This window comes from Chionomys nivalis, chromosome 10 (genome assembly GCF_950005125.1).
Source record: "Chionomys nivalis chromosome 10, mChiNiv1.1, whole genome shotgun sequence".
Lineage (NCBI taxonomy): Eukaryota > Metazoa > Chordata > Mammalia > Rodentia > Cricetidae > Chionomys > Chionomys nivalis.
The window spans coordinates 24441128-24465174 of NC_080095.1; the positions used below are offsets into that span (position 1 = coordinate 24441128).

A 24047-nucleotide genomic window follows, 5' to 3' on the forward strand; every position below is an offset into this window, starting at 1 on the left:
TTTAACCACTGAGTCATATCTCTAGCCCTCTACCTACAGATAGGTCTGTCATTGAACCTCGAAGCTCATGTTTTAGCTACACTGGTTGGCCTGTGATCCCCTAGTATCTGCTTGTCTCCAACTTCCCAACACTGTACCATTGTGTATCATTGTGTCCAGCTTTTATGTGTCTGATGGGTATCTGAACTTAGGTCTTCATGGTCCAATAAACCATCTTCCCTTCTCCCCTCCCCAGCCATGCATACCTGCATGCCTACACACATACACCTTTATTTGAGCTCTGCAGCCTAAGCTGTTACAATAGTCTTGACCTCCAGCCTCAGCCTCTAAAGTGTTGGGATTACAAGTATACACCACATGGTGCCTGACCCTCTTTCTTAATATGAAACTGAGTTATTTGCATTCATAAGAAACAATGTTCAGTTTTATTTGAGTTGTATCATAATGTATTTGTAAAAGTTTTAGGCATGAAATATATTAATGTTAAAAACGAATGTTAAGAAATTATGATTTACTTAATTTTCTTCTTAGGAACGTCATCCTATTCTCAGCAAGGCTATGGTTGTGAATCAAAGTTGTATAGCCTTGACCATGGCCACGAGAAACCACAAGACAAAAAAAAGAGAACCTCTGGCCTTGCTACCCTCAAAAAGAAATTTATTAAACGCCGAAAATCAAATAGGTCAGCCGATCACGCCAAACAAATGCGAGAACTCCTCTCTGGGTGGGATGTGAGGGATGTCAATGCACTAGTAGAAGAATATGAGGGAACTTCAGCCTTAAAGGAGCTTTCTCTACAAGCCAGTTTGGCCAGACCAGAAGCCCGGACACTGCAGAAGGATATGGCTGACCTTTATGAGTATAAGTACTGTACAGATGTGGACTTAATATTTCAAGAAACTTGTTTTCCTGTTCATCGTGCTATTTTGGCAGCGAGGTGTCCATTTTTTAAAACACTGCTTTCTTCTTCGCCTGAGTATGGGGCAGAGATAATCATGGACATCAGTACAGCTGGTATTGACATGCCCATGTTTTCTGCCTTGTTACACTACCTTTATACAGGAGAATTTGGAATGGAGGACTCAAGGTTTCAGAATGTCGATATCCTTGTTCAGCTTAGTGAAGAATTTGGAACACCAAATTCCCTTGATGTAGATATGCGTGGACTCTTTGATTACATGTGTTATTATGATGTCGTCCTTAGTTTTTCTTCAGATTCTGAACTAGTCGAAGCTTTTGGTGGAAACCAGAACTGTTTAGATGAAGAGCTCAAAGCCCACAAGGCTGTTATTTCTGCACGATCCCCATTTTTCCGAAATTTATTACAAAGGAGGATACGGACTGGTGAAGAAATCACAGACCGAACTTTGAGAACTCCCACAAGAATTATATTAGATGAGTCCATTATACCAAAAAAATATGCAAAAGTGATATTACACTGTATGTATACTGACGTGGTGGACCTCTCTGTTTTGCACTGTAGCCCTTCCGTGGGGAGTCTCAGTGAAGTTCAGGCTCTCGTTGCAGGAAAGCCAAACATGACCAGGGCAGAAGAAGCCATGGAACTTTACCACATAGCATTGTTCTTGGAATTTAACATGCTTGCACAAGGTATGAAATTCTGGCTTTAAATTTTTATTTCTAAAATTATATATTTGTCTATAAAATTAAAACCACAACTACTTTAATTCTGTATCAGTGTCTAGAATATACAGGGTTAATTTCTTTCTCAGTCTGTAATTAGGAATGATTAGACAACTTCAGGGTCAGTATTAATGTAGCTTTTCATTTACTAGTACTTGATTAAGATCAAGTATTCAGTACTAATGATAAAGAACATTGGTGAGACTGCAGCCTTGTTCTTGCCTAATATAAGATAATGGGTATGGGACTATGTGATTAGCCACCTATGCTGTCTCTGCTCTAACTTTGAACCTCCTCATTTCTCCATATCTCAAGTTTAGATTCCTATATTTATATTTAACACATCATTGATTTTTTACTTGCTTAGAATAAATTCATTATAAAAATAAGAGGTAGGACACATTTAAATTTATTTTAATTAAGTCTCTGACTTACATTTTAAAATAGTTTGTATCTTACTTTCAGGTTCGACTTGTACATCAGGCATTAGCCTATAAAGCAGTTAGTGTCAGACCCAGATGCCTTTTTCATGTTTTAAACAAAACAGTTTGTCTATCTGGATAGCATATTTTTTCTGTGTTCTAAGCAAATGAATATATGAATATTGTGTTAGAGAAGTATATCTTTTGGTAAATGTTAAAGTCCTAACATTTCAGAGCTAGAAAGGGACATTCCCTACACAGAGGAGTAAATACTTAGCTTTCTGTGGCCATAAATTAAAATGAAACAATTTATATGACCCAGTATTACTTGAGAAGTTTAATTTTGCTAGTGCAGTAAGGAAAACTTAGCATGGTTTTCTATGTTGAAAAATACATGGCCAGATCAACTAATTAATAGGACTTTGAGAAATATTTTTTAAACCCTAGTAGATGATGACGTTAGTAGTAAGATGAGAAATTGGGCATTGATAAGAGAACAAAGATTACAATTTCTTTTACATAGTCTTTTAAAATTTTTATTATTGTCTTTCAGTAACAGACTATTGTTTTTGTCACAGCAAGAATGTCATTAAACTGCTTTTATTAGTTTAAAATTATAATCATTATATTAATAGCTGACTATTTAGAGATGCCAGTTTATAGGGACAGTATCAGAAATGACCTAGCAGCTTGACCTACCATTCCTTTATTCTATAAAGCCAAATTTGTGAGAAAATGCTTCTACAGAAATTGTGAAGTTTGCCACAGCGTCAAAAAGGTATGATAAGTCTTTCTTTTCTCAAACTGTGTGTCTTATATATTTACCTGTTTTTAAAAGTGAGAGTGCATACCTTAAGGTAGTATAATAATATTTTAGTTTTTAATGAAAAGTGAAATCGCAAACTAGTTCTTAGGTCTTTGGTGGTACTTGATTACCTGTTCTAGAACTCTTTTATTTTCTTTGGTGAGTTAAATTTTTTCTGTCATTTACATAGAAATTGCATTTTATACAGTGCACTTAAAGATCTGAATTGTCCCTTCTTTGTCTCAAATCTGGCTAAGTAAGTAGAGCTCTTGTCTCTTCCCAATCAACATTTGCAGGCGCGGTTTTCACTTTAGCTTCTTGTGCTTTATGTGGTCCATGCCTTTTCCTCATACCCTGGATAATTTTTTTTTTTTTTATTTTATTTTCGAGACAGGGTTTCTCCATAGCTTTTGGTTCCTGTCCTGGAACTAGCTTTTCTAGACCAGGCTGGCCTCGAACTCACAGAGATCCGCCTGCCTCTGCCTCCCGAGTGCTGGGATTAAAGGTGTGCACCACCACCGCCTGGCTCCCAGGATAAATTCTTACCAGGTCTTTTATGCCTTACCTCATTTCCATGAGGAGGATCGAAGAATTCATGTGATAAAGCTGAAAGCTCAAGTTTGGAGCCAAGTGGACTAGCTTTGAATCTTCCTCTACAGTGTCTTAACATGCTTCACCACAAACGAGTCATATAGCTCTTAATTCTCTGTCTTACTGATTTGCAAAAAGAATAGTAACCCTATAAAGTATGATTCTGAAGATTAAGGAAACTATATATGTTAATTGGAATGAACAGCATTTGATATGTAATAAGCATTTAATAAATGTCAGCTACTAATCTTTGTGACAGGTGCATCTTCATTGCCAGTCATCTTTTTCTTCTCTCTTTCTGCCCTCCGCTAAGGCTAACACTTTACTACTGAGCTTCATTCCTAGATACTCAGTCTTTTCTAAAAATAATTTTATTATTTAAGTTCAATACTCAGTATATTTTGTAGATTCTTTTTAGACAATTATTGGCTTTAAGATTGTCTTATAATTTTATTACAGTTTTAAGTTTGTTTCTACCACTTACCATTGTACTTATCAAACTGTTAAGATCAGTCTATTTGTCACTTGCCTGTTAGCTTTTCCCAATAGGAGTTTTACATACGAGTGATACCTGTGCTCAGACATCTGTTGTATGTGATAATCTAAATCTTTCCCTACAAGTCTCATGGTTCTAGTGATATATACCATTTTAGAGAGAATTGAGTAGTCCGTGTTTATTATTTTAATTTATGTGTATGAGTGTTTTGCCTATGTGTATGTATATGTACTGTGTGCATGCTTGGTGTCTGAGGAGGCTAGAAGAGGGTACTGGATCCCCCAGGCTGAAGTAACAGATGATTGTGAGCTGGGAATTGAACATAGCTCCTCTGGAAGAACAACCAGTGCTCTTAAACTGTATCTAGCCCCCGGTCTGTATTTTTTGTTGTGTGATTCAACTAAGAATGCTCAGTGTATCTTGCCAGCCCCCAAATTAGTTTTTAAAATAAAGATATGACATTAATGCCCTTTAGACCCAGAAGTTCCTTGGAGAGGCCACAGCCCTAAGGGGAGGAGGATTAAAAATTCATCATTTATGGCGATTGTTTATTTGCTGTTATAGGAATATGAAGTTTTTTCCCCATTGTTTATATTTTGCCTATTTGCTTTAAGGCAGGGCCTTATATAGTCTTGGCTCTTTTTATATTTACTAAGTAACTAAGGATAGCTTTGAACTTTTTTTTTTTTAAGATTTATCTATTATGTATACAGTGTTTCTGCCTGCATGTATCCCTGTAGACCAGAAGATGGTACCAGATCTCATTATGGATGGTTGTGAGCCATCATGTGGTTGGTGGGAATTGAACTCAGGTCCTCTGTAAGAGCAGCCAGTACTCTTAACCTCTGAGCCATCTCTCCAGCCCCAATGGCTTTGAACTTCTGATCCTTCAGCTCCCACCTCCTAAGTGCTTAGATTATAGCATGTACCAGCACACCTGCTATTTTTGTGATGCTGGGAATAGAACCTACGGCCGTGTGCATGTCAGGCAACAACTCTACCAACTGAACCGTATTCTTGGCTTCATCTGTGAAAATTGATAATAAATGAGATTGTGCTTGTAATTTTGGTTTGTCTACTTTGGTCATCCTGATAGCCTTCAAGTTTGATGAGTTCAGAAACTAGTAACTAGCCTGTGAGTGATAAAGTTGTAAATACATAACTCATACTAGTTCTTCTGACCCTTAAGCCCAGGAATTTGGGCACTATGGGAGAAGGAAAGGGGACAATGTAAGAACCAGTTTGACAGGGCTCAAGTAGTGGCCCAAGTAGGAAGACTAATGAAGCATTAGCTTAAAGCCATATCTGTTACAAGTCTAGCTGCTTACTGAAACCAGGAAACTACTTGGATTGTTGGCCCAGATGGAAAGTTTAATGGTTGTTGGGGGCAGGGACTTCAGTAGGTTCCTGCTCAAACACTCCAGATTCTGGAGTCCAGAGCACTTAGTCAGAAGACAGAGGCTTCTCTTGTGTTTCTTTAGCCATTCTTTTCTAAACAGGCTGCTTTCCTGTATGGGTTACTGGAGGTTTTGGCTTCCTAGCACTAGAGCCTTCCCAGTTTTATGTGTTTTTTGGTTGGTTGGTTTTGTTGTTGTTGTTTTGTTTTCTTTTGTTTTTTGGGTGTTTGTTTGTTTTTGAAATAAATTTCTCTGTGTAGCCCTGGACCTTGTGGAACTCACTTCGTAGACCAGATTGGCCTTGAACTCAGAGAGCCAATTGTCTCTGCCTCCCTAGTGCCGGGATCAAAGGTGTGCACCACCACCATCCAGCATTGTGTAGGTGTTAATGGAGGGGAGAGGCCACCTTCCAGTAGAAAAAACAAAAAAGGCTTCCCTGAACCTTTTCTCTCTGCTTGGGTTTCAGCATAAGACTTTCTTTCAGGTTAGGAGCTAGTGGCACAGAAAGCAGAGCCTGTTGAGAATGCTTTCTGGATGCAGGGTCGAGCAATAATGTCTACAAAAAAAGAGAAAGGGTCACACAAGCACAGTCACCACTGTCCTGCCATAGGCAGGAGCTGAGCTGTCGTTGCCTAGGTTCTAGGATAACTCCAGAATGCTCACTCTGCAGCCTTTTCTGTTCTTGCCTGTTTGCTGAGCCCAGTCACTAGCCTTCTCAGCAATGCTAAAGACTAACACAAGCCTCAGATAAATCCCTTTTCTTCTTAAGGTACCTGGAATTATTCTGTGATTGCTACTCAAAAGCCTGATTAATGTCAGTGCTTATACTAAAAACAAAATTAACATATAAAATTAAGATTTCCAAATAGATTATTGAATTGGAAGAAACCAGAAAGAAGGGCAAGTGTTTTACAGCACCCATGGCATGCACTGGACAGTGAACAGAAGTAAAAGTGTACTACTATTGACTTTTTTCCTTTGTGAAGAAAAATCTGCTTTTTAGAAGCATAATGTCTTACAATCCCAGACATACTGCTGTCTTATCTGGACCAAAAATACATTTTCAACCTTTGGAAGATAAATTTTATGTATAATTTGTGTTTTAAAATGGACTGTATACTATATTTGCCATATTTTTAGTCATTATGAATGTGATCTTATTTTATTGAATTAAAAATCTTAACAAGCCTCCCAAAAAAAGTGACCTAATTTTTTAACCCTTAACTTGACCAGCTTCCAAGAGTGTGTGCCTGGAATCATCGAAAAAGGCAGACTCACAGTCCTCACTCACCCATTTTTTCTCTTTCCATTCTTTCCATTGTCCTGCATACTGTCACTTTTCCTTTTGTCAGAGGTCAGTGACGCCTTCATTTTACTTGTTCGTAATTGTACCCTCTTCAGCAGATGAGAGTCTGACTGTAATTCTAAAAGAATGATGAACTAAGCTGAAGACCACTTTCAGCAGATCAGAGCAGTCAGTCAAGCATGAGGCATGAAGAATTACTTTTAGTTTCATGAGTTCAAGTGACTGAGATGATGCATATCTAACCAAGGAGCACTAGCATTTATAAACAGTTTTACTGAAAGTTTGGGTAGAGTTCTGAAATAGAACATTTGCTTACATATCTTACTTTAAACCTTAATTTGTTTGTATAGACTATAGATTTTCCCTCTATTCCTCTGCTGTCACCTTTGCCTAGGGTACTTTTGTCTCTTATTATTAAATCTCCAAATACTGTCTTATTCTTTAAGGACAAACTCAAATGCTTTGTGTCTGTTTTATATTAGCCATTCCAAGTTAAAAAGTATTTTCTCTTTTCTAAGAATTTTCAAGCATTCGTTTTTGTTAGGTATTTTCATCATCTAACTTGGCTCTGGTAATACCTGTGTACTGTCTCATTTCCTCTTGTCATATAGTTTCTGTTTCCTAAAGAAATAATCAAAGTCTTGATAGTATTCAAATCACCCCCCAAGAACCTAGAATAGTACTTTGTTCTTGGTAGACTCTTCACTGTGTACTATGAATTATTCTTCTTAATTTGTTTTATTATTTTTATATGTGTGTGTAAGTAAGTACCTACACATTTATACTGTATATGCCTGGTGACTGCAGAGATCAGAAGAGGGTGTTGGGTTGCAGCAGATACTCTTAACCACTGAACCATTGTTCCAGCCTCTAAATTATTCTGTTTTCTTTGGATTTCTAAATTTTTCATTGGTATTGGCATTTTGCCTTTATGTGTGTTTGCACTGTGTACATGCTATGCCCACAGAGGCCAGAAGAGAGGATAGAATCTTCTGGAACAGGAGTTACAAAAGGTTGTGAGATGCCAAATGGGTGCTGGGAAGAAAAACTGAGTCATCTCTCTAGCCTCTGCATAATGTTTTCTTACAAAAGGGAGCTGAACAGTGAGTTTAGGATGTGTGGTTCAGTGACAAATGCTTGCTTGCTTAGCATGCCCAAGGAAGGCCTTGGAATTTGTAAACAAAATGAAAACACTTAACCCTAGTGTCAAAGATAAAAAGGAAGTATTATTTAGAAAAGTAGCTTAATATGTAATCTAAAGAGTGAGATTATCATCTAGCTCATCAGTTTAAGAAACATGTCAAATTGATCATCTGTTCACTTGATAGCTCACTGATGTGGAAGAATATTATTTTAACTTAAAATATCATTGAAGTCATCATCTGAACCCAAAAAGTTTAATCCAGCAGCAGACTTTCTCTATACAGTTCCAGTGGCCTGGAACTCTTAATTAGACCAAGCTAGCTTCTTTTCTTTTAAAATAATTTTATTTTATGTGCATTGGTCTTTTACCTGAGTTATGTAAGGGTGTCAGATTCCCTGGAACAGGAATTACAGACAGTTGTGAGCTGCCATGTGGTTGCTGGGAATTGAACCTTTGGAAGAGCAGTCAGTGCTCTTAACCACTAAGCCATCTCTCTAGTTCCCCAAGCTAACCGAATTCAGAGATCTACCTGCTTCTGCCTCCTGAGTGTTGGAATTAAAGGTGTGTGCCACATGTTGGACTCCTAAGAGCAAACTTAACCTTTTGATCTAATTTATAATGTAGATGAAAGAACTAATTATGTTTCTAAAATTCAGCAATAAGTTATTTACAGCAATGACAGTTACATTTGTATTCAGTTACATAACTAAATGGCCCCATAATTTGGAAATTCTCATTCTAAATTGTCTTGTCTTGTTTTATTTATTAAGGAAAATAAAATTGTAAGCAATTGTCAATACTTATTTGTTTTCTATTGAAAATGGAATGTTTATTTTCCCTTATTTGTATACTTAAAGACAGTAATGAATATTATAGCTTATTATGCAACATTTTTATTATAAATGTGTACCTAACACTGTGGCCGTAACAAGTATTTCTAAAATATGTACAGTTCATTTGCTGCAGAACCTGTTGAATCTACTTAAAGTCATTCAATGCTCAATTAGAAATCCCTTTTTCTTTCCTTTTTCTTTTTGTGATTGAGTAATTGGTTTTGTTTTGTTTTTTATTTGTTTTTGTTTGTTTGTTTGTTTTTTGAGACAAGGTTTCTCTATGTAGCCTTGGCTGTCCTAGAATACACTCTGTAGACAGGCTGGCCTCGAACTCAGAGATCTTCTTGCCTCTGCCTCTCAAGTGTTGGGATTAAACATGTGTGCCACCACTGCCAGTATATAATAATAAAGCTCTAAGGATTGGTGCAGGAATGAAATAGCAACAGACTGATAGATAATGTAGAGTCTCATTTTGCCTTGATTTGTTGAGCAATCTATTCACTATACTTTTTGCATATTACTATTTATATTTCAGAGTGAAACATAAAAATTAAAAATGTCAAGTTGCCAGAACTTTTGGTGTTAGTCATAAAATTAAGAGCATATACTGTTTTCAAATCTCAGGTTAACATTTAATGACACTGTTGTTGTTCAAGATTGTAACAGGAGAAAGATAATCTTTGAATGCCCAGGTATACCTAGCTTCATGGCAGCACTGGCTATCAGTTGTTTCACTTAGTCTTTAAAACCCTATGAAACTTGTGTAGGTTGAGTAATAAGTAAACAGTGTCTGATGCAGAGTTTTGTAAACATGAACTTTGGATTTAGACCTAGGTTCCAATCCTAACTCTGCACTAACAAAAATACTATTTGTGAATGTCTCCAAGTGTGTTTATAGAACTGCTAAAATATTCGGTGACTAAAGGCTGGCCAGAAACATGGCTTCAGCCGTTTTTCTAGTACAAATTGATATGGTTCTAGTCTCACTAAATGGGTCTCCATGAAGGAGATGACTTTGATATATTAAGAATTTAAGGACTAGGAGATAGCTCAGTTGGTAAATGTTTCTGTACAAGCATTACGTCCTGAGTTTGATTCCAGAATCAAGGTAAAAAGTTGGGCATGTTGGTGTGCATCTGCAATCCCAGCACTGGAAAGGGAGAACCAGGCAGATCCCATGGCCCAGTAGCCAGCCATGTAAGCTCCAGGTTATTGAAAGTCCCTGTCTCGAGAACAATATAGATGTACTCAAGAAACACTACCCAAAATTGTCTTCTGGCCTTTGCATGTACATGTATATAATTCTTATATAGTTCATGCTTAGTGTTCATGTATGTGTTCTATGTTTTTACATGTTCGTGTTTGAAGGTAAAATATCTACATATCTAAAACTACTTCCAGAAGCTGGGCAGTGGTGATGGCGAGCCTTTAATCCCAGCACTTGAGAGGCAGAAGTAGGCAGATCTCTGAGTTTGAGGCCAGCCTATTCTACAAAGCTAGTTCCGGGACAGCTCAGAGATACATGATGTCTCAAAAAATTAAAAAAATGAAATTAGTACCAGGAAACAGAATACATTTACACACTTAAATGTCTTTGTTATCAAAGACATGTTATCAAACATACTCCTCTTTAACTATAATAATTAAACCTTTCCCAATGATTTGGTATAAAATTAGGCTTACACTGTCAGTGTCCTTCCTGAATTGACGCTTGCATCAAAAACAATGCTAATTTTGTTTTGTTTTTTAAGACAGGGTTTCTCTGTGTAACATCTCTGTCCTGGAACTAGCCCTGCAGGCCAGGATGTCCTCATACTCAAAAAGATCCACCTGCCTCTGTCTCCCAAGTGCTGGGATTAAAGGCGTGCGCCACCATCGCCTTGCAACAGTGCTGACTTTTAAAAAACTATCTTTGACTAGAATTCCAAGAAACGCATAGATCTTATTGTTTTCTAAATATATTGACATTTGAATTTATATCTTACTATGAGAGGTTCAGAAAATACCCTAAGCTATACTGTGTAATTAGTGTGTTATTCTTTACTCCTATTAATTTAAAACTAAGTAAATAATGTGAGAGAGATGGCTCAGGGGGTAGCACCTTCTGCCCAGCCCAATGACCTGAGTTCAGTCCCTGGGACCCACATGGTAGAAGGAGAGAACTTAACTCGTTCAAACTGTCCTCTGACCTCCTCACACATGCCTAGACATATACACAAAAGCACATACACACAAAATAAAATTTTTAAAAAAGAAATAAACTAGGTAGAGGTTTTGTTGGTTTGTAGTTGTGAGTAGTAAAAATAGTAAGCATTCAGAGGCTGGAGAGATGGCTCAGTGCTTAAGAGCATTTGCTGTTCTTGCAGAGGACTTAGGTTTCATTCCCAGTATCCACATGGAGGCTCATCACTATCCACAACGCCATGTTCAAGGGACCTAACACCCCCTTCTGACCTCCACAGGTACCAGGCATATATATGCAGGCAAACACTCATACATAAAATAATAAATCTTTAAAAAAAAATAGTTTTAAAAAAAAGCTTAGATCAAAAGAATGGCGGTATTAACAGCAGAGTAATTGAGACTCATCCAGGCTGCCAGAGTGTTTGCTGAGGTGCTCAGAAACTTACTAGGACAAGTAGACACTGTAGGTAGCACTTAGTTGTCCCCATTTTTTTTTCATATTGGCACTTTTTTAATCCTTAAATGTGCATGTGACCTTTAAAGGCATAGATGATGAAATATCATTCTTAGAGGACTTCATCTTGATAGCAATCATTTCCACACTTCTTGCTGAATTTGAAGAAATAAACTGTTATGTGGTAAGTAAGGTAGCCTCATCAAGAATCATGTGGCAAGTATTGAATGTATTCCCCAGCCATTAGTCAGCAAGAAGCTGGGTCCATAGACTTGTAACCACAAGAAACTAATTCTGCCAACATTCTTGAATGAGATGGGAGGCAGATGATCCCCATTGAGCTTTCAGACAGAATAAGCCCAGCTGACTTTCTTCTTTCATGCTTAATGAAGTCCTGGCTAGAGACCCAGATCATTATGCCAGACTCACAGCCTACAGAGCGTATGAGAAGATAAATGTATGTTGTTTTAACCCAGTAACTTATGGTAGTTTGTTATATAGCAATAGAAAACTAATACATTATTTAACCACTTGATGTTATTTTCTTTTTTCTTTTTTTTTTTTCTTTTTTTTTTGGATTTTCGAGACAGGGTTTCTCTGTAGCTTTTGGTTCCTGTCCTGGAACTAGCTCTTGTAGACCAGACTGGCCTCGAACTCCCAGAGATCCGCCTGTCTCTGCCTCCCGAGTGCTGGGATTAAAGGTGTGTGCCACCACCGCCCGGCTTGATGTTATTTTCTTAAGTCAAAACTGTTGAACGCAAACAGTTTCTTAGGTTTTAATAATTAGGAGGGAATTGAAATTTGATGAAACACAAATACTTCTTTGATTTGTAAAGCAAGTTTGATTTCTTTCTTTTTTTTTTTTTTTTTTTTTTTTTGGTTTTTCGAGACAGGGTTTCTCTGTGGTTTTGGAGCCTGTCCTGGAACTAGCTCTTGTAGACCAGGCTGGTCTCGAACTCACAGAGATCCGCCCGCCTCTGCCTCCCAAGTGCTGGGATTAAAGGCGTGCGCCACCACCGCCCGGCGCAAGTTTGATTTCTTACTAGAATAGGTTGAGCTATATGAAGCACTCTGGGTGACAAATTTATAATATTGGTGGATTACAGGCTACTAGAATTGGGAGTATTCTAAGGATTCTTTTTTTCAACAAGCCATTTTTTGAAGCTGTGCATTCTTGCGCTTTCAACAACTGGCTGTATGCACACATTCTTTTCTATTCCTGGAATGCAGCTTCTTCCTGTTTGCCAAAAAATGTGTACTTTGAATTTTTCCTCAATTGGAAAGTCATTCCTTGCCATTCTCACTCTCCTCCCCGTTGAGAATTCAGGTACTCCCCTTGTGGACCATATAGTCTTTTGTCTACTCCTGACATAGCGTTGCTGTATGCAGTAGAGCTCACATCTGTGTCTATTTCTTATAGAAAATTGCTAGCCTCTTGAGATCAAGCGCTAAAGAGTTGATCACATTGTATCTAGGATAGAGTTTGGCATACAGCTGAACAAGTGAATCTTTTAAAATGAAAGTCTGAAAAGGTAACCTGGAATCCAAAGCTAGATGATCCACTCATTTGACCAAAATCCAAGAGATGAACAAAATTTAAATTGTTTATTGGTGTTATGAGACAGAGTGTCACAGGTAGCCCAGGCTTGCTTTGAACTTGAACTCACAGTACGTTTTCTGTCTAACCTTCCTAGTTCTAGGATTTATAGGCATGAGCAACCTGTCTGACTATAAATATTACTTGTAGACCTGTATAAACACAGCAGGTATGGGGGGGGGGCAGACATACAGATATAAAAGTTGGTAAAGGTTAGAAAACAGCTTTGTGGAATTCTCTCCTTCCTCCCTATGTGACCTCTGGGAATTGAACTCACATCATCAGGCTGATGTGGGAAGTACCTTTACCTGTTGAATCATCTCTCCAGTCCCTTAAATCCTATGTCTACTGTGTCTTAATCTAAGTTTCCTCGTGAACTGGGTCCTAAAATAAAGACTTGCTGGTAGTTTATTCTGGGGAGTTCTTGCAGAGAATAGGAATATGTGATTAGAAAGGGTTAAGTGGAATGAGAGAGCCAATATAATTAAGTGTGCTGATGTGATAGCTGCTAGAGCCCTCTGAGGAGCAGAAGGGATGGAATACTATTCAGAATTGTCCAAAGGGAAGATAGGGGGACATTTATCTTCCACCATCCCTGTTGGAAAAGTGTTTCTTGTGGTTTGCATATGTATAGGCATCTAGCAAATTCCTGGAGGTGGCCATTCCAGAATACCATTATTTCTATAGCAGAAAGCAATATGTACAAACTTGTGGCTGGAGCAAGTTCTGGTAGTCTAGACTTTTAAAACTGGCTCGCTGTAGTAGAAGGCAGAGATGATGTGAGGTAGGCACAGGGTTGGTAAATTCAGTTTCTGAGATGCAAATCAGTTTGTGTGGTTGGTTAAACTCAATCCATCATAGTCGGTCTGGTGACATGGCCTCTACAAAAGATTTGGATTTGGGAAAAATGATAGAATTACTCAGAGTCAAGCCACCAAAATTGAATGGGAGCTCTACTCATTTTTATTATCAGAACTAAGTTTTACACGGTTCTAGGGAAGCTGAGGAAACAAAATAATAAAAGGAACAATAATAGTATCCGAATAGGTTGTGAACTGAAGAAGCCAAACCCAGCCAGCTTCGGAAGTACAGCTGTGAGGACAGACTCAGGAACCACTGCCATGCATACATTTAGTAGTATCCATGATGCCCATAATGGCAACAGAGTTGAAATCAGGGTAGAGCAGGCAAGAAGCAGGCACAAGCCAGTACTCGTGGGCATATTTTTATCCACCTTTTCTTGTACCTTGCTGAGGTGACTTTTAAAGAACATTGACATCTACTTCTTTCTGCCTTCCAAGCTGCTTGCTTCTCCTTTTGCTAACTGGGAACTGTACTGGGATGGAGATTGAGGGAAATAGTGCAAGCTTACTCTAAATGAAACACCAAAAATTGGTGCAGCCTCTTCCCTCACCTATTCTAGATTTACTTTTTTCCCCATTGCCAATACTTAAGCAGATCTAGGGAGGCTACCAGGTGAGGTAACCCAGCCTTCATCACAGAGGTGTTGAGCTCTTTCTCTTTAGTTGTTATCATTGCTAGGTCTTGTTATTACCAGACAATGAAGCATCAGAAGATGCCCCAGTGAATCCTTTGGGTTCTGCATGAGCTCTTTCCTGATCTAATACTCCCAAGAATCTACATCCACAGGTAGATTTGCTAGTGTAAGTTGGCAACTCTTGCCCATGTTTGTAGTAGGAGCTGTGGGCCTGCGCAGCTTCCCACTACATTTGCTTTTCTTTCTTTTTAACTCTTAGTGATTCTTTGTGAATTTCACTTCATGTACCCCAATCCCACTAATCTCCCTGTCCCTCCATATCTGCCCTCCACCATTGCAACCTCTCCCATACTGCGCCAGTGAGGGGTAAGGCCAACTCTCCCAGACTTTCACCCTCAGGGCCACACCCATGCCAACAGGGCCAGCTCTGCTTGCTGCCCTGGCAGGGTCGGGGGAACACTCTCCCAAGTGCTGCAACCAGGGATGGGGAGGTGTTGCTTTTCTTTACATATCCACCCACTGCATTCCAAAACAGAAACTGTATTTTGCTCCTTGGACTGTGTGATATAAACCTGATTCAAATTAGTGATTACAAGGTGGTGAGTAGAGGCAGCAGAACTTGGTGAGAACCATCAAGGATTTAAACAGATATAGTCAGAGTCTTGGGGGTAAGGGGAAGCTGCTGGATTCTAATGTGGAGTTGGAGGAGTTCCTTCTTTTTTTTTTGGTTTTTCAAGACAGGGTTTCACTGGGAGGAGTTCCTTCTAACAGCCTAGAATATGGGGTTGAATCTTGGGGCTTAACAGTCTTGATTCTTCCATACAAATACCCCTGCTCTAGGTTTCTTTGTCCAGGTCTGCCTGTGGACTTTTTTTATCCTAGATGACTGTGGGGATTTCCTGTGAGTTGTCTTTTAGTTGAGAGCCTCAGCCAAGCTTAATCTTAAGGTATACAGTCTACATTGCAGCTGTGGGAAACAGGATTTTTTATTTATTTATTTATTTATTTTAAAGAATACTGACCTGGAAATATTCAGACTTTTAAAGATTAAGTGTCTGCATTTGAGAATTGGCTGATTTGAGCCCTTGGTTTGTCCTTTCTTCCTTTCATCTTCCCTTCCTTCCTTTTTTTTTTTTCCCATGGCTTTTGTAACTTAGTTAAAGCCAGCCAGCACCAGGGTCTTAAACCTCTCATTTGAGTGTCACCCCCTTGCTGCTAAGCTATTTCACTCTCCCATTTCTGCTTGTGTTCATCTGCTTCTGGTGGAAACTGATAATATGAACACGCAGCATGACATTCTCACCTCCCCACTTACATGTGGGGTGATGGCCTTTTGATATCCATCCATAGTTCTAGAATTTCACTCCAAGAGCTGTGGTTTTCTAAGGGTATTTTTGTTACCAGCTGTTCTTGTCTGGGAATCTCCCATTTCCCACAGCCCTTGCCAAAAGCCTAGCTCAAATGATTGCACACAGGATGTTCATTTGGTAAATATTCCCCAAGAACAGGAAGGAGTGACACTGGGAAGGCAGGAGGGCAGTATAAGAGTTTAGACTCTTAAAAATTGTCCTCCAGAGGAAGAGTAGAGAAACATACATCACCACCACCACCCCAGTTCTTAACACACTGCAGAGTTCAAAGACTGGGAGTTTACATCAGAGGCACAGGTTAGCTTGTCTTCTAGCCTTGTAACATGAGGGGCCTGCTCGTTGGGGTATCTGTCCTGCCCAGTACCCCACAGCCGGCAAGCCCCAAAGAAAATCACACAGAGGTCTCCATAAGATTATAAACTGATTGGCCCATTAGCTCAAGTCTTCTTATTAGCTCTTGTAGCTTATATTAACCCATTATTCTTATCTATGTTAGCCATGTGGCTCAGTATCTTTTTCATTGGGGCAGATCACATCCTGCTTCTTGGTGGTCTGGGCTGGACTGGGAGGAATGGGCTTCCTCCTTTCCAGCATTCTCCTGTTCTCATCGCCCCGCCTCTACTTCCTGTCTGGTTGACCCACCTCTACTTCCTGCCTGGCCAATCAGCGTTTTATTAAAATACATGATTGACAGAATACAGACAATTCTCCTACACCATAGCCAGCATATCTTTTTTTTCTTTTTTTGCCTTGGCCTTGGAATTCTTTTCTTTTTAAATTTCCTTTTCAAAATAGTTAAATAAAAGAGTGATGTAATAGTGTTCCACAGACCTTTCCACAATGTGCTGTGTGTGGATTGAAATACTTGGGGAATACAGAAAGTAGGAAAGAAATTTCAGGAATTGATATTGGGAATATATTGGAATATAAGGTGATACTGGTGGGAATAGAAGAGAATGAGGCTAATGAAAAGTATTTTGAAGGAACATTGGAACATATGGACTATATAGTGAGGTCATAATGTCCTTGAGAACTTTTGCTTGCTTTGCACATTTCTTCAGCATGCTTGTGTGTTCTGATGTCACAAGCATATCTCGTGGTCATCTCAGTGGTGCTTATAGGGATTTTTTCTTTTAAGTTTTTCCTTGGGAATTTTATACATGTATGCAATGAAATATGATCATATATGCCTCCCATTTGCTCCCCACTTAACTCCTCTTACATCCCTCCCAATAGTTCACCCTCACAATTTCTTTCCTTTTTTTTTTTTTAACAGCCCACTAAGTTCAGTCAGTGCAGCCAGTATGTGTAGGGTGTGGGGCCACCCACTGTAACATGGGAACCTATCAGTGGACACGTCCTCTAAAAGTGTAATTCTCTTTCAAAGATCCTGTTTTAATATTTAGATTAGATTAATGAATTTTGGGCTTGTTCCGTTACTATTTTCTAAAAATGAAGTGGCTTAGATATCTTCTGACCTTGGTTCCTGTTCAGTGTAAGGATTCTTTGTACTCTATCTCTAACTTGCTAAGCCAGTCTCTCTCTCTACTTTTACTTTTCTAAAGGGTCTTTGAACAGAGAAGAGAGAATTTGTGGTTTAATAATTTTTTGTTAGGGAGCCATAATCTCTTCTTTTAACACCCAGCTGGTTGTTGGGGTCTGTCTTTTTTTTTTTCTTTTCTTTTTTTTTTTTTTTGATTTTTTTCGAGACAGGGTTTCTCTGTGGTTTTTTGGAACCTTTCCTGGAACTAGCTCTTGTAGACCAGGCTGGTCTCGAACTCACAGAGATCCGCCTGCCTCTGCCTCCCAAGTGCTGGGATTAAAGGCGTGCGCCACCACCGCCCGGCTGTCTTTTTTTTTTGTTGTTGTTGTTTTTTTTTTTGGTTTTTCGAGACAGGGTTTCTCTGTGGTTTTGGAGCCTGTCCTGGAACTAGCTCTTGTAGACCAGGCTGGTCTCGAACTCACAGAGACCCGCCTGCCTCTGCCTCCCAAGTGCTGGGATTAAAGGCGTGCGCCACCACCGCCTGGCATTTGGGGTCTGTCTTTAGAGCAGTAATAGTCAGGTCTTTTTTCTCTACCTGGTAAAGGCCCACTGGGCATGTAACAACATGTCTTACATTTCTGCTTAGGTTTCTCTTATGTAAGTTGTATAACGTGTTTGCCAAGAGCTTTTCCCCTCTTCTACTCTGTTTCCACTCTTAGCAGTCTGCAGCTTGATCGATGCACATCTAAAATATGGGGCTCAAAGCAACACAGGAGAGCAGTGCAGCATTAGGCACTGTTGAGAACTAAAACCCAGGAGTGCTTCAGTTTTCTAACAACCATACCACATTTTGTTTTCATGTAGCTAAAATACCCAGATACTGCTCTATATTAAGCTAGTTCACCTCTGTCATCCACTGTGAAGCTGATTTTCATCATTCTAAAGTGTAGAAATTCCTCATTCAATTGAATTTGATTTTGACTGATCTTTATAGCCAGTTGTGATTTTACTATATAGCATCTTGGTAACTGTGCTTTCCAGATTCAATCATCTAGAGATTTTTGAATCATGCTTTTCATATCTTTATCTAAGCTCATGAGCAACATGGCAAAAACAGGCTCATTCCTATCCCCTCCTCTGATTGGTGCTGCTTAAAAGCACTGTTCTGTTTTGTACCTCTTATCTGCAAGGATCTCATTTGTGTACCTTAACACACTTTACTGCCTACCATGTGCAGAAGGTGTTATAAAGACAAACTGAAGACAGCATCCCTATTTATGGTGCTAGCAGTGTCATGAATAGTTTGATAAATCTTAATGGAAATCATGTGGCACAGTTATTTATGATGAATCCCCTCATCTGGTAGTGTATCAGAAAAAGAGAGAAGAGGTAAATAGATGCCATATGATCTTGTATCACCTGAATATGAAACTAACTCCCACATTCAATTAGAACTTTCAACTCTGAAAGTCTCTAGACTTCATTGATAGTCTTTGATCTGTATTTTGTAAAGGTCTGAGTGCAGCACAGTATATATAGCCATATTTTTTGTTACTGTCAGTGGTGGTATTTAAGTGTTTGGGTTTTGTTGTTGTTTTAATTTTAACTTTTTATTTATATTTTATGTATGAGTACTCTGCATGCCAGAAGAGGGCATCATTTTTTTTCACAATGTCATGACTACTTTTTGTTTTATAGTAAACAATGAAAAGTTTTTATTCAATTTTAGTCATATCCCTTCCACAATTTTTGTCACTCATTGGTGGGGAGAAGGGATGAGACAGGGTCTCTCCCTCCCTCCCTCCCTCCCTCCCTCCCTCCCTCCCTCCCTCTCTCTCTCTCTCTCTCTCCATTTTTCTCTCTTTTTCCCTCTCTTTTCCCCTCTGACATGCCTGAAATTCACAATGTGAACCAGGCTGAGGTGCTCATTTGTTTCCCGGTTGCCCAGACCCGAAATAATCACACAGAAACTATATTATTTGCAGTACTGTTTGATCAATAGCTTAAGTGTGTTGCTGGCTAGCTCTTGTATCTTAAATTAACCCATTCTTATTAATCTGTATATCTCCACATGGTTGTGGCTTACCAGTAAGGTTCTGTCAGGCTTCTGTCTCCTGCAGGGACTCCATGGCTTCTCCTTGATTCCGCCTCCTCTCTCTTCCTCTATCTGCTTTGAATTCCCACCTTGCCCTATTCTGCTAAGCCACTGGCTGAAACAGCTTTATTCATTAATCAATAAAAGCAACACATAGACAGAAGGATTTCCCACACCAGAGATCCTTCTGTTTCTGCCACCCAAATGCTGGAATTAAAGGTGTATGCTGCCTAGCATGCCTGGTCCTATATCTTTATATTGATTTTTCCTAAGGAGAATAACTAACTATTTTCGGGGTTTGGGGTTTTTTGTTTTGTTTTGTTTTGTTTTTTGTTTGTTTGTTTGTTTGGTTTTGGTTTTTCGAGGCAGGGTTTCTCTGTAGCTTTGGAGCCTGTCCTAGAACTCTCTTTGTAGACCAGGCTGGCCTCAAACTCACAGAGATCCGCCTGCCTCTGCCTCCCGAGTGCTGGGATTAAAGGTGTGCGCCAGCTGGGTTTTTTTGTTTTGTTTGTTTTGTTTTTGTTTTTTTCTTCTTTGAGGTTTTAAAATGCTATAGTTGCTTTTTCTGGGTTTTTACTTGTTTGTTTTGGTTTATTTCACTTATTTCTTTTTCAGTTTGCCATAACTTAATTCAAAAGAATACCAAACATGTGTTTTACCTGTTTGTTTGTTTTTTTTTTTTAAATATTTATCTATTTATTTTGTATACAGCTATCCGGAAGAGGGCACCAGATCTCATTACAGATGGTTGTGAGCTGCCATGTGGTTGCTGGGAATTGAACTCAGGACCTTTGGAAGAACAGGCAATGCTCTTAACCACCGAGCCATCTCTCCAGCCCACCTATTTTCATCTTTGTGCTCTGTCAATCAAATGTCATCCATGTCCTTCCTTTGTCATTCATGTCTTTCTGACATCTGTCTTTGTAGTTTGCTCTTCTTCCCTTTTGATCCAGTGACTCCACTGTACTAGCTTATTCAGTTACTGAATTTTACACAAGTATGTTTTCTTCAGTAGTCTTTCTCTGTAGAGCTGTCTCTGTGGGGCATCATTTTTCCTATAGATGTCATATCTGTTGTTATCTTATCCGAGCAAGTCTTGATTAACATGAGATTTTTATCTCCTTGAATTTTGTTACTACTGCCACTTTTTAAGTCTTTGTAGCCTGCCACACTAATGTTCAATAAGTAATATTTGTGGTTAATCTTAAGAAATATTTGCCTTCTCTTTTAGGCTGTGAGGATATCATTGCTGAGAGCATCTCATTAGATACCTTAATTGCCATCCTCAAGTGGAGCTCACATCCATATGGCTCTAAGTGGGTACACCGACAAGCTCTACATTTCCTTTGTGAGGAATTATCCCAGGTCATGACTTCGGATGTTTTTTATGAACTCAGCAAAGACCATCTGCTTACCGCTATCCAGTCTGACTACCTACAGGTAATCATTTGTACACCTCTCAAGTTCATTGTCATTCCACATGCACAAAGAAATTCATCTGCACTCGTTATTCTTAAGGGGTGGGGCAGAGAGAAACAGACTTTGCTTAGTGAATTCCTGCTCCATATTTATGTACTAAAAGCCTTCTGGCACATTGGACCTTCATGCACACCTCTCATGATTCAATTCTGTGAACAAGCCCAGGACTTAAGCAGCTGTGCTATAAAGAAGACAGGTCAGGTCAGGAACACAGTCTGAAGTGAATGTCTTACCTTTCAGATGTTATTTAATATAATAATTTCCTCTGGTAGAATATCAGATACTTAAATTGTAGGCCGTAGGTTAAGCAGCACAAAGCAAGAGTGAAATTTCATTTCTGATCTGTTCAACTAATCATAAAAACTCAGAGTGTACATGTTCCGCTAAAGCATAATTGTGTTTTCTGTTGTATTTTCATCCAGAAGTAATTTTTAGTCAATTCTTATGTCTTTGGCTTACGAGTTAATCTAGTGTGCAATTTAATAATAGATTTTAAATATTGCAAAAAGTTTTGTAAGGTAATGTGCTTTTAAATTGTTTTACATTTAGTTATTTTTATGCTAAATACTGTATGACAGCTTTTAATGCTGTAAGCTATAAACCCTTTGAGCAATTTGTTTGTATACCAAATAAACTATAAAATGGTATCATCATAATTAGAAAATATTAAATTTAAAAAAAAAAGAAAACAACTAAATTGTCCATTGTGCTTCTTCAACATTGCTTTGTTCACAGTAATAAATGCTGGAACACTTGGTCTTCGTTTGTAGACGATCTTTGTTCATTAACTTTGTCTCACTGTCCTGGTCAGTTCTATGTCTATTGGAGTTAGGATTTGTCAGTGCTGTCAGATTGTTGTCTTGAGCTATGCATCTCTTCATAACAAACAAAGCATTTTGGAGAACAGCCTCTATGTGCCATAACATTTTAAATAAAATACGAAATAAGAGGTGCATTGCCACTTCACAAATTGTCCTGCAAGGTCCACTCCTTAACCCACAAAATGCCTTATAGAGATTGTAGACTGACTGGACAATACGTCATTTTTGCTTTACCTGTCATTGGAGAAAATATGTTCATCTTCATCTTATCCCAAAAACACTAGCAGTATGGAAGCCTTATATAAAGATAAAATAAATTTAAAAGTAGGAAATATACATAATAAAGAAAAACAATGGAATAAAGAAGATTGAAGTTACCCAGTAAAATAATGCTGTCTAGAGCATTCACTGTTTATAGACAACAGGGCTGACTCTTAAATTTCACACTGCTGATATAGAGAGAGACATGGGATAAGATGTGCTCCACATGTACATTATGACCTAGGAAAAGCCATTAGTGGAACTAAACATTTTTATAATCTTATTAGAATAAATAATAATCAATTTTTATTCTAGGCAAGTGAACAAGATATCCTTAAGTATCTGATTAAATGGGGCGAGCATCAGTTGATGAAAAGAATAGCAGACAGAGGTAAGTTCAGAAAGTATGCTTGCACCAGTCAGGATTCTGTATGATTTCAACATTCCCAGCAACTTACTGGGACACATGCATCAGTCTTGGCAACACACTGTGGACTCAAGGAAGTAGAGGATTTTACCGTCAGTAAAATACTTTAGTGGAGTTGAGGGGCAATTGATAAATATATCAATTTTTTCAAAAAATTTATTCTCCAGTTGTAAAAGATTGTTTTTATTACATTTTATGTCTGTGATAGAGTATGTTAAGTGATTCATGGAATGCTAGAATGAAAAATGTCATGTAGTGATTAAGGTGTCAGAGAAAGAAACATTGTTGAAGGTGTTCTGGAATTGATGATAGGTATACAATGTAAATGTGCTTTTTTTAAATGATTAAAATGATGAATTTGTGTTGTATAAATTTTACTTCAACTAATAAAGATTCTAAGGTTTGGCATGGTGGCACACACCTTTAATCCCAGCTCTTTGGAGGTTAAGGTAGGCAAATCTCTGTGGAATCGAGGCCAGCCTGGTCTATGAAGTGAGTTCCTAATCAGCCAAAGCTATTATATAGTAAGACCCTGTCTCAAAACACCTAAAAAGGGGAGAGGGACTAAGGGTGTAGCTCAATGGCATAGCACTTATTTAGTATGTGTGGGGCCCTAGTATTAGGGACATTTAGCATCACAAAGTGTTGCAAGGGGCCACTTGTTCATTCTGGCCGCCCAGCTAGCTAAGCCCCAAAATAACCACACAGAAACTGTATGAACTAAATCACTACTTGGCCCATTAGTTCTAGTTTCTTATTGGCTAATTCTTACATCTTAACCCATTTCTATTAATCTCTGTATCACCAAGTGGCAGTAGTTTACCAGGTAATATTCCCAGCATCTGTGTCCGGGTGATCCATGGAGTCTCTCTGACTCTGCTTTCTTCCTCCCAGAATGCCATTTAGTTTTCCCCCGCCTACCTAAGTTTTGCCCTATTAACAGACCCAAAGCAGTTTCTTTATTAACCAACAAAAGCAACACAAAGACAGAAAGACCTCCTACACACCAACAAAGCTGGGTTTTTTTTTCTGTTTAGTTTGTTTTGAGTAAGATTATCTCCAACTGAGGTTTAATTTTTATTATATTTTTTATTGTGTTTGTGTACATTCACATATTCAATACACAGCACAGTACATGTGCAGAAGTCAGAGTACAACTTGCAAGAATAGGTTCTGTCTTTTGACCAGAGATTTACTTGGGTTCTTATACATGGTGGCAGGTGCCTTTACTTACTAAGCCATCTTGTTGACCCTAAAACAGAATTCTATACTGGTCTTTTATATTAGATCACCCATCTCTCATCTGTTAACCTTCCTCTCATATAGTACTGTATTCCTCTACATACTGAACCCAAATCAATAAGCTTTGGTTAGGAAAGTTAAATATATTTCCCACCTTTCCTGTCATCTTTCAGTATTTTACTTATTTTGAGGCAAGGTCTCATGTATCTCAAGCCTGTGTAAACAGGAACTTCTGTTCCTCTTAGATTTATGTGTGTTTGCCTGCACACATGTATGTGTACCATGTACATGCCTAGTGCTGAAAGAGGTCAGAAGAAAGCATCAGATCTCCTAGAACTGGGATTACAGATGGATATTAGCATCTGTATGGGTGCTGGGAACCAAACCTGGGTCCTCCCCAAGAGCAGTTGAGTTCTCTTAACTGCTGAGGCCTAAGCAGTAGAGGAAGAGGCAGTTTTCCAATTTTTCTCTAACTTACTTTTCTGTGACCTTCAAAAG

The 24047-nt window shown here is 38.6% G+C and overlaps 1 protein-coding gene across 2 annotated transcripts in view; it reads left to right on the forward strand.

Moving 5' to 3' along the window:
* The window catches only part of Btbd7 (BTB domain containing 7), a 92825-nt gene that overhangs the window by 37838 nt on the left and 30940 nt on the right, over positions 1–24047 (forward strand). For both annotated transcript variants that reach the window (XM_057782704.1, XM_057782705.1), the window contains exons 3-5: positions 532–1611; positions 20551–20759; positions 22196–22271. In XM_057782704.1, the coding sequence (XP_057638687.1) occupies positions 532–1611; positions 20551–20759; positions 22196–22271 (1365 nt within the window). The remainder of the gene's footprint in view (positions 1–531; positions 1612–20550; positions 20760–22195; positions 22272–24047) is intronic.